Genomic DNA, 15710 nt, shown 5'->3' with positions numbered 1-15710 from the left:
ATGTACATTAATTTACTACTACTACTACTACTACTACTACTACTACTACTACTACTTAAACAGTGTTACCACTTAGAAAATCTTACCAAACCAAATATAAACAGTACCTCACATAAATATTAGAAAATATCATTGAAGTCATTATTTTAAATAATCCTAAAGTATCTAATTAGAGGCAGACTCCCGTTATTGGTGAGGGTTCCGTTCCAACGGATGCTTGATAATAAGCAAAAATCACTGATAACTGAAAATTGGTGATAAGCAAAAATCACTGATAACCAAAAATTGGTGATAAGCAAAAATCACTGTTAACCAAAATTTAGTGATAAACAAAAATCACTGATAACCAAAAATTGGTGATAAGCAAAAATCACTGATAACCGAAAATTGGTGATAAGCAAAAATCACTGATAACCGAAAATGATATTGTAATGATACAATTAAGTTTGTTCATACTTACCTGGCAGATATATATATAGCTGATAATTCCGACGACCGACAGAATTTAAAACTTACGACACACGTAGTGGGAGTCAGGTGGTTAGTACCCATTCCCGCCGCTGGGAGGCGGGTATCAGGAACCATTCCCATTTTCTATTCATAATTTTTATTTCCACTGTCTCCTGAGGGGAGGTGGGTGGGTACTTAATTATATATATCTGCCAGGTAAGTATGAACAAACTTAATTGTATCATTACAATATCATTTTGTTCATGCAACTTACCTGTCAGATATATATACAGGCAGTCCCCGGGTTACGACGGGGGTTCCGTTCTTGAGGCGCGTCGTAAGCCGAAAATCGTCGTAAGCCGGAACGACACTTGGAAATATGCCTCTAAACTAAGAAAAAGTTAGAGACCTTACCTGTGTGACATGGCAAGTAGATTGCATGATGTAGTGTGGTTATTTCAATGGCAAAGGATGGTTCTTGAAGGTATATTCTTTATTAAACTCTTGTGACACTAAAAAGCACAATGTACTACACTTAATCCTTAGGTTAGATTATACACTAAACACTATATTATGCACTGTACACTTCGTAGTAGTATTTGTTAGATCCTGGAGTACACTAAAATCCCAGTCTGGTAGCTCTGGAAGGTAAAAGTATAACACAATTAGTACAAAATACTACACAAAGTCCTGAATGCAATATGTAAATTATAGATATCAAGAGTAAAAGTAGTTAATGTATGTTAATTAATTCCTTACTTTTAGTTTATAATTCCTTACTTTGAGTTATATCAAGAGTAAAAAAGTTAATGTATGTGAATTAATTCCTTACTTTTAGTTTAAATTTGTCTTTCAACGTAACCCTGGATGCACAAAGTCTTATGTGGCCCCATAGCCTACATCATTCAGGGGGTTCTGGAATGTACAAAAAATAATTAGTATGTCAGTAAGTACTCTATGCATAGTAAGTTACATACAGTAATATGCACCATACAGTGGATTAATATCACATATATAACATGTATAAAACTTAGTTAATGTATGTTAATTAATTCCTTACCTTTAGTTTAAATTTGGCATTCAACGTAACCCTGGATGGACAAAGTCTTATGTGGCCCCATAGCCTACATCATTCAGGGGGTTCTGGAATGTACAAAAAATAATTAGTATGTCAGTAAGTACTCTATGCATTAGTAAGTTACATACAGTAATATGCACCATACAGTGGTTTATATCACATATATAACATGTATAAAACTTAGTTAATGTATGTTAATTAATTCCTTACCTTTAGTTTAAATTTGGCAATTCAACGTAACCCTGGATGGACAAAGTCTTATGTGGCCCCCATAGCGTACATCATTCAGGGGGTTCTGGAATGTACAAAAAATAATTTTGTCAGTAAGTACTCTATGCATAGTAAGTTACATACAGTAATATGCACCATACAGTGGTTTAATATCAACTGGTATGCATTATTGTAAATGATTGGTCTACACCCCCTGTTCAGCAGGGAGTGTACAGTACCAATCCATGAGGGACCTTGATCACTTATTCCATGTGAGAGATCTTGTCACTTTTTTTTAGTAGTACGTATAAAACTTACTTAATGTATGTTTACTACTATGTATAATTCCTTACCTTTAGTGTACTTTTAGTAGTACAGTAGTACAGTGTTTTCGTTGCTACAGTTGTCGTGCTATGTTATGTAGTAACCCTGGACAAAGTTTTATGTGGCCCCATAGCCTGCATCATGGAGGGGGGTCCTGGTTTTCTGGAATGTACCAAAAAAAAGTATCAAAGTTAAGTCATGTTTAGTTATGTTTAGTAAAGTTACATACAGTAACCATACGTACAGTGTTTATAACATGTACATATGTACATAATCAAACTTGGTTGGAAATTCCTGTAAAAAAAAGTTATGTACGTATGTAATATGTACTACTGTATGTAAAAACCTTACTGTTCATACTTTGTTACACTACATGTTACATGTGATACGTATACTTTCCTGAAGGGTTTTTTCCATCCAAAAATGGTGCTTCTACTTGTAGTAGTTATCCCTTGATGACACTTGTAGTAACAACCTGGAGTTGTGTGAAAAATGTTGGTTCTGGAAGGAAAACAGTAACAAAATTAGTTGTACAAAATATACACTACAGAAGTTGTTGAATGCATATGTTAATTACTGTAGATATATCAAGAGTACTAAAAGAGTTAATGTATGCTTAATTAAATTCCACTTACCTTTAGTTTAAATTTGGCAATTCAACGTAACCCTGGATGGACAAAGTCTTATGTGGCCCCATAGCCTACATCATTCAGGGGGTTCTGGAATGTACAAAAAATAATTTTGTCGTAAGACTCTATGCATAGTAAGTTTACATACAGTAATATGCACCATACAGTGGTTTAATATCACATATAAACATGTAGTATAAACTTAATTTAGAAATTCCTTACATAACTTACCAACTTTTAGTGAGTCTCAAAGCTGTTACCTAGGTTGTGGGAGATGGAGGTGGAGGTGTAGAGCATTCCAATGATAAGGATGCATTCCAAACCTAACTTCAGTGTTCTTTATCACAGATAACAGGCTAGGATGATGGGCAGTCTGGAATGAAGAATTAATATTAAAGGACCAGTATGTAACCACTTAGGTGTACAAAATTTATTGTACGTATGCAAACATTAAACACAACTGAGAATTCCTTACCTTCAGCAAAATGAAGACATGTAGGCTTGTAGAGGTCTGGTTTTATGTAAGTCACAGGTGCATGCCAGTCTGAATGATAATGTAATACATATGATTATTAGTATGTATGTACATACATAACATGGTTATTACATATGTAATATTAAAACATTAATAAAAAAAAATGTCCTTACCAAATTCTAGTGGTTGGCTTGCTTACTGGGATGGCCATATGGTACATGAGAGTGGGTGGCTGGGCTATGGAGTGGGATGGGCAGGTGCTTGGGAGTCTAGAATGATAAAAAATATATAAAATGATAGTTACTACTACTGTAACTACTGCACATGTTATTACTGTTTGACATATGTAGTGTGTAATACGTATGTTCAATATAAAAATGAAGAATTCTTTACCTGAAGGAATGGGAGAGGTGATACTACTCGTATCAACTGATTTGGGCTCTGGAGAGGTGATACTCGTATCAACTGATGAGGGAACATCTACATCTGGAAAGAATGATAGGGTACATAAATATATATAAGGTGGATGTAATTGTAGCATATATACACTTTTAATAAAATTTCTATTAGCAATTTATAAAACATTTTATACAAATTTGTTAAAGGATTCCTTACCTGATGTATAGGGCGAGGCATCAAAACCATGGAAAGGCTCAGGGTCATCTGGGTCACTGTCACTTATCAAAGGGTCTGAAATGAAAAAAACTAATAAGGTTATGCAACATCAAACACATTGTACCACTATGTAAGTTAGTGTAACGTATGTATGTAGGGTGTAAGATTTATTTCCAACATGGAAAAATGAGAAAAATGAAATTGCTTACCTGATTGTACACGTACAGGTGGGCGGGCTGATACAGAGGGTCCAGGTACAGGGGGGATCTGAACTGTCACAGGTAGTACAAAAGGGAGATCTGGAACTGTCACAGTTAGTACAGGGAGATCTGGAACTGTCACAGGTAGTACAAGGGGGGATCTGGAACTGTCACCACTTCTGCAATAAAATTACAAAATGATGAAAATTAATGAAGTTACAATTTACTCTTACATTTAGTTGGTTACATTAAAAAACTTAACACATTTTAATATGTACACTATGTAAAACATAAATTAGTAAAAAAAACAGTTCAGAATTCCTTACCAGGACTAGGAGTGGGAGGTGGTGGTACTGGAGACTTGTGAAAGAAAGTGTCAAGTCTGACTGCACACTTCTCTTCGTCTGCTTATCCTTCAGGGTCTCCTTGTAGAAAGTCCCATAAATCCATGATTCCTCTCTTGATTTTGTCAACCTAGAAACGTTAGGGTCTTCTGCCTCAAAAGAAGCCAAGGCTCTCTCCAGATGAGTAAAACCCTCTGACAAGCCTTTCACAGTTAATGACCTGGGTTTTGGCTCTGGTGCCGCCTCCTCTTCCTCAATCATTTGTTGTTCAAGTTCTAGTAAGTCCTCTGCAGACAATTCCTCTCCATGGGAAGCCAGCAGCTCTGTTACATCATCAGGTTCAAGATCTAGTTGCAGCCTCTTGCTTAGCCCATACGATCTTCCTCGTCACAGTCTCGACGTCTTCTGCCTGGTCAAAGCCTTCAAAACTGTGCACAAATGTGGACACAGTTTCCTCCAGGCCCCATTTAAAGTGGTCGTCTTCACCTCGTCCCCAAGCACTTGCAATGTTCTCACTGCATCTGCAATGTTGTAGCCCTTCCAGAATTGCTTCAGTGTCAACTCCTTGTTAGCTTCTATGGGCCCTCAAAGCAAAAACGTATGGTCCTTACTAAGGTAGTAAGCCTTGAAATTAGCTATTACTCCCTGGTCCATTGGCTGTATCAGCGTGTGGTATTGGGTGGGAGGTACACCACCTTCACATTAGGATGCATGTCGCTCAAATTTGAAGGGTGACCAGGGGCATTGTCCAGACTAAGAGGGCCTTAAAAGGCAGACCCTTCGAAGTCAAATACCGCTCCACTGCTGGCACGAAATGGTCATTGACCAATCTTCGAAGACCATTAAGGTAACCCACGCCTTCTTGTTAGATTTCCAAATCACAGGGAGTTGACTCTGAAAATGCCCTTGAAAAGCTGGATTCTCGCCTCAAATACACCAGCAAGGGCTTCAGTTTTTCAAATCACCACTTGCATTGGCCCCAAACAGCAAAGTCAGTCGCTCCTTTTCCAGCTTTATGCAGGTGCTTGACTTCTCCTCCTTGGAAAGGTACGTTCGATTTGGCATTCTTTTCCAAAATAATCCAGTCTCATCCACATTAATTAAAGACTTGGTCAGCCGTGTAACCACCATCCTTAATTATCTCAGCCAAACCACCTGGAAAACTTTTCTGCTGCTTCGCTATCAGCACTAGCAGCTTCACCTTGCAGCTTCACTTATGCAAATTTGCACGAGCCTTAAAACGGTTAAACAACCTCTACTCACGGAAAATTCACCACCAGCACTGCCTTCGCCAAACTTTTTCACTACTGCCTCATGCAGCGCTCTAGCCTTCTCCTGGATCACACTTAAGCTCACCGGAACACGTCGCTGGTTCTGGTCCTCCAGCCAGATCATGAGCAATTTCTCCATTTCAACAATGCTCTGGCTACGTTGCTTCTTGTTTATCACCGTTGACTTCATCGGTGCAGCATCCTTAACATGCTTCAGAATACGTTCCTTATCCATTCACAATGGTTACCACCGTGGTCCTGCTCAAGCCTAAAGAACGGCCTATTTCGGTGTTTTTCTCCCTTCTCCGAACGCTTTATCACGTCATATTTTGACCTCCATCGTGATGACCTTCCTCTTCTTGGATGAACTATCATCGGAGGAAGTACTTTGGCGTTTAGGAGCCATTGTAATTTGCGAAATGCAAGGAAGAATTTCAGCAACGTCTCAGCACACAACCTAGTGGAATGCAGGCAGGCACGCGATTGAAGTGGCGTCCTTTCGTATTGTTACGCTTGGCGTCCTCGACCGTCCGAGGTCGTTGTTCGGTCAATTTACCATACAGTTTAATAGCGTTAATTAATTATGCACCTCCGCTCAAAAACAAAAAAAAACTAGTTCTGCATATGAGGTATCGTTAAAAAGCCATAACAAAACGTCGTAACCTTGGAATTTGTGTTGTAATCTAACCAGAAACTTAGTTTTTTTAATTATGTACTGGAAACAAGCAATGATTTTTCATTATATTTGCGCTTTTGGACTGTTATAATGCGCATCCCAAGCTAGTGTATTCATTCGGCCCGCAAACTAGTTCCGCAATATGCGGCGGTCACTAAAAAAATTAAAAAAATATACGAAAAAAAAAGTGTCAAAAATCATCATAACCTCAAAATTTTTGTTGTAATGTAACCAAAAACATATTTTTATTATGTACTGTGCTAAACTATAAAGGATTTTTATCATAGCATGCGTTTTTTTTTTTTTTTTTTTTTTTTTTTAAAAAGCGTCGTTAACTCGGAGCGTCGGAAGCGTCAGCGTCGGAAGCGTCAGCGTCGGAAGCGTCAGCGTCGGAAGCGTCAGCGTCGTAACCTCGGAACAAGCGTCGTAACCCAGGACGGAATTTTCCATTGAATATTTAAGAAAAAGCGTCGTACCTCGGAACGTCGTAAGCCGGAACCGTCGTAACCCGGGGACCGCCTGTATAGCTGAATCCCACCTTTGGTGGTGGGAGAGACAGAATAGAGGATTTAGGAAACACATATATGCGATATTGATATCTTGGTTCCTTACCTGTTAGCATAGCTGGCTTCGTGATTACTGCCACGTAAGTCTGCTTGTGCTACTAGTTGCCAGCAAGGTAGAGACCTATGTAGCTGGTGCACTCCAGATGATCTGTCTACAGGGGCGAGACCACGATGTGACTAGACCATGAACCATACTAATGAGGGCAACGAGGCAAAAATACACACCTGCTTAGTTTACCAAAGGTATCCCACTTAACTAAGCTAATGGAAGGGAGACCCGCCCAGGCGGTCACCCCACAACCATAAAACACAAGTTTAAAAACCCCCCACCCCCCTAATCCCTAAGGATAGGATGAGTGTTACCTCCTGCCCCCAAAACAGTGTCTGCAGCAATGTATAGTCCGAGGGAGAAGCAATTTTCGTATGTCACTTTCACCTCCCGCAGGTAGTGTGAAGCGAACACCTTATTGCTTCTCCAAAATGTGGCATTCAAAATATCTTTGAGTGCCATATTTTTGTGAAAAGCTACCGAAGTAGCAATAGCTCTCACCTCGTGAGCTTTCACTTTCAGAAGCTTCAAATCACTATCACTGCACTTATCATGAGCTTCTTTAATCGTACTTCTTATGAAGAACGCCAGTGCGTTCTTCGACATAGGAAGATCAGGCTTCCTCACTGAACACCACAAATTGTCAGACGAGCCTCTGCAAGCTTTAGTTCTCTGCAGATAGACTTTAGAGGCCTGGCAGGACACAGGGATCTCTCACGTTCATTTCCCACTATTTCTGACAACCCTTTGATTTCAAAAGTCCTCGGCCACGGGTTGGAAGGATTCTCGTTCTTTGCTAAGAACGCAGGACTTAAAGAACAAATCGCATTATTGTCCGAAAACCCAATCTGCTTGCTAATGGCCTGGATTTCGCTAACCCTCTTCGCTGTCGCCAGAGCGGTTAGGAAGATCGTTTTCTTCGTCAGATTCCTCAGAGAAACTGAATGAAGCGGTTCGAAGTGACTTGACATCAAGAACTTGAGCACCACATCCAAGTTCCACGAGGGTACTTTAGGCTGTATGACCTTCTTAGTCTCGAAAGATCTAATGAGATCATGAAGGTCTTTATTATTAGTCAAATCGAGTCCTCTGTGCCTGAAGACTACAGAAAGCACGCTCCTGTAGCCTTTAATAGTTGGAACAGCTAACTTCATTTCCTCTCTCAGATAAAGAAGGAAGTCAGCTATCTGGCTCACAGAGGTTGTGGTGGAGGAAATGCCCTTCTTCCTGCACCAGGATCTGAAGACAGCCCACTTCGATTGGTACAGAGCGATTGAGGAGGGCCTCCTTGCGGTGCAAACGCCTTCGCCACAGGTCTTGAAAAACCCCATCGCTCTGGCCAACTTCTTGATAGTCTGAACGCCAGTCAGACTCAGAGCGGGGAGGTTTTTGTGGTACCTCTCGAAGTGGGCTGTCTGAGTAGATCTTTCCTTAAGGGCAGAGTCCTCGGAAAGTCTACCAAGAAGGACATCACCTCTGTGAACCAGTCGGCTGCTGGCCAGAAGGGGGCAATGAGTGTCATCCTCGCTCCTTCTGATGCCGCGAACTTCCTCATTACTTCCCCGAGGATCTTGAGCGGGGGAAAAGCGTATAGGTCTAGACCCGACCAACTCCAAAGATGGGCGTCTACTGCGACTGCTCCCGGGTCCAGAAACTGAGCAATACAGCTGAAGTCTTTTCGTCCTGGAAGTTGCGAAGACGTCCACCTGCGGACAACCCCACAGGTTCCACAGCGACTGGCAAACCTCCTGGTGAAGGGTCCACTCTGTCGGTAGAAGCTGTCCTCGTCGACTGAGAAGGTCCACTCGAACATTCTGTACTCCTGACACGAACCTTGTCAGGATAGTGACGTCTTGCGCTTTCGCCCATAACAGGAGTTCCTTCGCGATGGCAAACAAAGAAGGCGAGTGAGTTCCCCCTTGATTTCTTAGGTATGCCAGTGCTGTGGTGTTGTCCGAGTTGATCTGAATGACTTTGCCGGAGATTTCCTCCTGGAAGAACCTGAGCGCCAGGTAAATCGCTGATAGCTCTTTCAGATTGATGTGCCAGGACACCTGTTCCCCTCTCCAGGTGCCTGAGACTTCTTTCCCTCCTAGTGTTGCTCCCCAACCCGTGGACGACGCATCGGAAAACAACACTAGGTCGGGGTTCCGAAGTTTGAGAGAGAGCCCTTCTGCGAGCTTCCGTGGATCTGACCACCAACTTAGGTGATCTTTCACCTCTCTCGTTAACCACAAGATCGCCTCCAGATCTTGTTTGTTCTTCCAATTGTTGGCTAGGAAGAATTGAAGAGGTCTGAGGTGCAACCTTCCCAGAGAAACAAACTTCTCCAGTGAGGAAATGGTCCCCAGCAGACTCATCCATTCCCTCACCAAGCATGTTTCCTTCCCCAGAAAGGTCACCACTTTTCCCAAGCATTGAAGTTGTCGCCCCTGGGACGGAAAAGCCCGAAAAGCCACTGAGTCCATCTGAATCCCCAGATAGACTAAGGATTGAGAAGGAGTCAAATGTGACTTTTCGAGGTTTACCAGAAGCCCCAGGGACTTCGCTAACGACAGGGTCGTGTGCAGGTCCTCCAGACACCGGTCTCGCGATGAAGCTCGAATAAGCCAGTCGTCTAGGTAGAGAGAGATCCTTATATTCCAGATGAAGCAGCCTCGCCACGTTCTTCATCAGAATGGTGAAAACCATCGGCGCTGTGGTCAGACCGAAGCAAAGTGCCCTGAATTGGAATACCTTCCCCTTCAGGACAAATCGCAAGTATTTCCTTGATTGGGGATGGATGGGGACGTGAAAATTCGCGTCTTAGAGGTCTAGTGAGACCATCCAATCCCCCGGTCTTAAAGCTGACAGCACAGATTGAGGTGTCTCCATCTTGAATTTTTTCTTTGTGACGAAGAGGTTTAGGCCACCCCCCCGACTGTTTCGGCACTAGGAACAGACGGTTGTAAAAACCTGGAGATTCCAGGTCGAAGACCTGTTCCACCGCTTGCTTCTTGATCATTTGTTCTAGCAGATCGAAAAGCACTTTCTGTTTTTCTCCTCGATACGAAGGAGACAAATCCTTTGGTGTTGAGGATAGCGGGGGTGACTTCATGAACGGAATCCTGTATCCCTTCCTTACAATATCTAGCGACCAAGGGTCGGCATCTCTCTCTTCCCAGGCTTTCGCGAACAGAAGAAGCCTGGCTCCTACCGGCGTCTGAAGGACTTCCAAATCACTTCCTACTCTTTGACGGAGCAGGGGTTTTCCCTCTGGAAGAGCCTCTTCCTCGAGAGGCTGTTTTCGAGGAAGATCCAACACGAAAGGGCTTCGGTTTCTTGGTAAAAGAAACGCCAGAAGAAGAAGTAGCTGCTGGTCTTCTAGAGGACTGAGCCAGAAGATCTTGCGTTGCCTTCTCCTGAAGGCTCGATGCTATGTCCTTAACCATAGTCTGGGGGAAGAGATGGTCTGAAAACGGAGCGAAGAGTAAGTCCGCCTTTTGCGCTGGAGAGACGGATTTGGCTGTGAAGTTACAGAAGAGTGCTCTCTTCTTGAGAATCCCCGAGCTAAAGTGAGTAGCCAACTCCTCAGAACCATCCCTGACGGCCTTGTCCATACAAGACAGTACACTGGACAGCTCCCCCAGACTAATGGTATCAGAACTCCTTGACCTGGCATCCAAAACTCCAAGACACCAGTCGAGAAAGTTGAAGACCTCTAGAGTCCTGAAGAGGCCTTTTAGATGGAAGTCGAACTCGTTATGAGTCCAAGAGACTTTTGATGAAGACAGAAGGGCTCTTCTGGAGGCGTCCACGATGCTCCCGAAATCACCCTGAGCAGAGGCTGGTAGTTTAACGCCTACGTCCTCTCCTGTCTCGTACCACATGCCCCCTTTTCCGCAGAGTCTTGATGGCGGCAAAGCAAAAGAGGACTTGCCTGACGCTTTCCTCTTCTCCATCCAATCATGGATTTTCCGGAACGCTTGCTTCGTGGAAAGCGACTTCTTCATTTTAACGAACCCCGATGCCTTCGATGCTTTAAAAGAAGAAAATTGAGAAGGGGGAGTACGAGGGGCTTCCGGTTGGAAAGTTTCTCCAAACTCCGACTGTAGAAGACGCGTCAAAACTTTGTAGTCCGATGAGACAGGAGCTGGCTGCTGCTCTTCCTCTGCTTCGACTAAATCATCGCTAACTCCTTCTTCAGAAACTGGAGAAGTTGGAGGAAGTCCTGAAGAAATATGACAAACAGGTAGGGTTCCCTCTTCCACCTGAACTTGCGTTGGTGAGGAACTGGCGTCCACTAGCGCGCGCTTGGCGTCCGAAGCCACACGTTTGGCGCCGACAGGTGCACGCTCGGCATCTACTAATGCACCCGGCGTGGCGCCCACTTGTCGTACCCATGACGTGTTCCACTAGTGCACGCTTGGCTAGTTCCAACTGGCGTCGCGCCGAGCGGCGCCAGCGCGCACCCGTCGTCCACTGGCGCACGTTTATCAACAACAGGTGCGTGTTTGGCGGCAATGGAAGCGCGCTCCACTTGCACAGAAGGGCGCTCAGCGTCCACAGCTCGCTTACGAACATTCGAACACGTGCGAGCGGGTGAAACCTCATCCTGAGAGCGAGAAACAAACTTCTCACCTCCTCTAGAGAGCTGCTGGGGAGCAGAACGAACTCTAGAGGGAGACTCGAACGAAGAGAGAGGTGAGCGAGGAGAAAGAGAAGGTCTTGACTTCTTCACAGGAAGCTTCTCATCCTTCCTACGACGACGCGGAAGAGACTCTCTAGAAGCAACAGCGTCCTGAAGTTGTTGCTGCAGTGACTGAAGCATCCCCTTGGTTGGCGAATCTTCCTGCTCTGGGGAGGGACTGATCCTGTGAGCAGGAGAGCAGCGAGGGGACGCCTCCCTCCTCCTCCCAGGCACGGCCTCCTCCCGAGCTCTAGAGCGACTGTATCGCTCGCACGAATTACCCGAATCCAGGTCCGAAGACTCTCTACGCCTTTTCTGCGGCAGAAAAGCGGCGAACGCACTGTCAGGAGAAGATCGCAGTTCCGGAGAACTTGGACGTGAAGCATCACCAACACGCGCCGTCCTTTTCAGCGGACGGGAAGCACCGTGAGAACTCCACCCTTTACGTGGGGATGAAGCCTCCGATGACGAAAAACACTCCTTGAGGAGACGTGCACGCGCACGCTCCTTGGCAGTCTGGGGATTTTCATCAGTAACTGCCGAAGGCACGCCAGATCGGTGGGGGTTCCTTGTAACCCTCCTTAGGCTTTCGACATGCTCCCTCCCCGGGTCCTGGGAGTCAAGCAGAGGTCCAGGCATAGAGGCGAAACGAGGCCGATCTGACGCACCCTCCACTACACAAGGGGTATCACTGCACTTCTGCACATCACTTTTGCTCTCAAGAGCAAACACTTTCGATTCTAAATTTCGAATCGACTCCAAAATTAAGGACAAAGTATTACTCTCTACTGACACTGTTTCAGGGCCCGGAGGCAACACTACAGGGTTAGGAGGATTAACAGAAGGAGGGTTAACAGGAGAAACATTAATTTCTTGCACACCTGAAACACTCCTGGAGGAAGACCTCCTTAACCTATCCTTTTCTAGTTTCTTAAGATAGGTCTCATACGCCTTCCACTCAGAATCTGTTAATCTTTCGCACTCCTTGCAATGGCTTTCATACACACATTCATGCTCCCTGCAACCCTTACATACCGTATGTGGGTCTACTGAAGCTTTCAGTAGCCTACCTCTACAATCAGTCCTAGAGCAAAATCTAGCGCTAGCTGTACTAGACCCTGACATATTATCCAAGAGAAATCCAAACCAAAATCAAATCAATCCACTAATAACGTGTGCCTAGCCACCGATCCAAGTCAATTAATCCAAAAAAGAACCAAAAGGGATACTCAAGTAGCCAAAAGTTTCCAAATCCAGACGGAGGTGCTGTAAACAGATGTTCACAACACCGGCGACAGAAAAATTATGAATAGAAAATGGGAATGGTTCCTGATACCCGCCTCCCAGCGGCGGGAATGGGTACTAACCACCTGACTCCCACTACGTGTGTCGTAAGTTTTAAATTCTGTCGGTCGTCGGAATTATCAGCTATATATATATCTGACAGGTAAGTTGCATGAACAAAATTGGTGATAAGCAAAAAATCACTGATAACCAAAAATTGGTGATAAGCAAAAATCACTAATGACCAAAAATTGGTGATAAGCAAAAATCACTGATAACCAAAAATTGGTGATAAGCAAAAATCACTGATAACCGAAAATTGGTGATAAGCAACGATAACTAGATTTTGGTGCCAATAACCAGTTAATGGCGCCTTTTGTTAGGTATGTGTTGGCGCCGATAACAGGAAATCAACGCATTTTGACGCCGGCGCTACACAAGCGCCATATAACCGGATCACCTATAACAGGGACTGCCTGTATAGTTGTAGTGATACAAATCAACACAGTGAAAGCAAACAATTAAAAGGACATATCCTATCTAAATGAATTCTCAAAAGTACCAATGGATGACAAATAGATAAAACAAAACAAAAAAAACGTACCTCCAATAGCGTAAGCTGATAACGTTACCCTTTTTTCATATGTCTGGCTCCCAGTTGTAAGATACACTGTCTTATTATTAACACTGACAACAAGCTTTTTATCTGGTTTGGGTGAGGTGTTTCCAGTCTCTGGAGTAGAAGGAACAGTATCGGTGGTAGATGTTAATGTGGGAAAAACAGTGCTGGTAACATAAGGCAAGGTGCTACTTTCTGATTCATTAGAAAAATTAACTATGGTGGGATGTTCCTTGGAGGACACAGTTGTAATATCCTTTATAATGCAATCTCCAGTAACCAACGACTTATGAAACCCTGGAGCACATTTGCATAGTCCATCTCTTCGTTTTTCTCCTAAAGGAACACAAACCTCATTCTCATTACATTCTTTAAGACCTACTTCGCATCTTCTGTCATTAGAGTCTGACGAAACTGCTAAAACATTTTCACGCAGACCTTCAGAATTAATTACACTCTTCACGGCAGCACTTCCATTGCCACTGAAAATAAAACAAAGAATCAATTACTCACTAAAGAGTAATCCCAAATACATATATAATTTACACTGTTAATACCTGGAGTCCTTAATACCCAATCAGCATTGAAGAAAAAGTGATAAGACAAAATCATGCAAATGTACACTCTGAAAAGTAAAATCAACAAATAACAATCAAATACTCTCATGTGTATTTTAGAACGATGAATCTAAAAAAGGTGCAAAATATTAAACTTTTGTTTTGAAAGAAAATCCATTATCATCATCACATCCCCATTAATTTCCTATAGTACAATATTCCTATACTATCTGAGTTCTGAATGTTCCCAGGTTCACTAATGTTTTGTTTTTAAAACAGAAAAAGGTACTCTATTCTTCTTGATTCAGAGGGGTGTGTCACCATAAAACTTCATTCTCTGTAAACCTGTGGTAGTGTTACTAGCTCTATCCTCATTCACCTATTGCTTATTCTGTAGGATCACTGCTTAATATACTACTTATCTGTTTCCCTCTTTAATTGTCAATCATTTATTTTAGCTCTTTTTCAGTATACAATTTCCAGTCACCAAGATCACTTGGACCTCTAGCTTCATAAAATGCACCTATTCGTAAGTAGTTTATCCACAGAAACTACCCTTTCTGCAATGTTTTCCTTGTTTATTATTGTTTTAGTGAAGCTTTTTCTGATTTGGATTTGCTGCTAATTAGCTAGTGCATTGTTACACCTAGTTAGCACTTTTTTATTTACTGCAACTAAGATAATGTAAAATGTTTTTGCTTTGAAATTTTGAAACTATTTTTTGTATTTGTTGTAGTGTTACAGTCGACCACCACCCATTCATGTTTCACAGATTCACAGATTTTTCTGTGGAACATAACTCTGTATCATTCAATTTTTTAATGGATATTTAAATATTTAGGTACAGTACTTAACTGTTCCCTTTACTTGAGAATGCACCAATGTTACCCTTATCTACTGTATATACATTAATAGAAAACGGTAAGGCTGGAGTACTGTATGAAAGAATATGTGTGCCTGACTATAGATAGCTATCGATCCAGAATGAGGCCCAGATGTCAACATAGAAGTAGGCCATGTTGTAGGTTAGGTGCGTTAAGCAAAAGCAATGCCCACAATCATAATAACGATTTTCCAGAAATTTGTAATGATATTGTACCTATTAATCCTTTAAATATGGTGAACACTTGCAGCCTGTTTGGTGCCACAATAGGTCAAACAGAGATGGCAAATCGTATTACTCAGTCCCTGCTGCTGTGAGAAATAAAGGAGATGAAACTCAAGAGATAGAAGGAGAGCACTGTGGATTTTCAGGATAAACAGGGCTAATTTTCAGCCGACAAGACATGAAAATCTGCTTAGATCACTTCATTAGTGATGAGTGTTATCAATTGTTAACACAATTAGTGATAATGGTGAATATTGAAAAAGCCTAGGGCATAAATATTTCACAAAGTAATTCATTAACAGCCAGTGTGTTCTCTGTTCTCTGTCAAATGATAGATGATCTGGAGCTGCTAAAAATCAAGGAAGATTCTGCTGCAAAACACCTTTGACGGAATGTTCCATCATCTTCACTTCCTCTTGCAGAATAAAAGCCTTCTGAGGTTCCTGAGCATAAGCGAGGTGCGGTAATGGTTGTTCTGTCAGAGATGGGGTTACTTCGAACGGAATCAAATACATAACTGACTCTGAGAGGATACACCACCCACTGCTCTGCTCCAAATTCCTGCCACACCTTCCAGTGATTTGCC

General features: G+C 42.6%; 1 protein-coding gene and 2 long non-coding RNA genes across 5 annotated transcripts in view; all 3 read right to left on the bottom strand.

Annotated features, from left to right (window-relative positions):
* Positions 1–15710, bottom strand: part of LOC135217718 (dyslexia-associated protein KIAA0319-like protein) — a 248419-nt gene that overhangs the window by 155597 nt on the left and 77112 nt on the right. For all 3 annotated transcript variants that reach the window (XM_064253707.1, XM_064253708.1, XM_064253706.1), the window contains exon 4: positions 13445–13941. In XM_064253707.1, the coding sequence (XP_064109777.1) occupies positions 13445–13941 (497 nt within the window). The remainder of the gene's footprint in view (positions 1–13444; positions 13942–15710) is intronic.
* On the bottom strand, positions 948–1598 carry LOC135217752 (uncharacterized). Its single transcript, XR_010315186.1, has 3 exons — positions 1511–1598; positions 1283–1365; positions 948–1091 (listed from the first exon to the last, which is right to left on the bottom strand). It is a non-coding gene; the product is annotated as an uncharacterized LOC135217752 (long non-coding RNA).
* Positions 3310–3844, bottom strand: LOC135217088 (uncharacterized). The gene is made up of 3 exons (XR_010315044.1): positions 3782–3844; positions 3560–3652; positions 3310–3435 (listed from the first exon to the last, which is right to left on the bottom strand). It is a non-coding gene; the product is annotated as an uncharacterized LOC135217088 (long non-coding RNA).

This window comes from Macrobrachium nipponense, chromosome 7 (genome assembly GCF_015104395.2).
Source record: "Macrobrachium nipponense isolate FS-2020 chromosome 7, ASM1510439v2, whole genome shotgun sequence".
Lineage (NCBI taxonomy): Eukaryota > Metazoa > Arthropoda > Malacostraca > Decapoda > Palaemonidae > Macrobrachium > Macrobrachium nipponense.
Note: the sequence above shows the minus strand (reverse complement) of the source record. Positions and strands in the feature narration are given on the sequence as shown.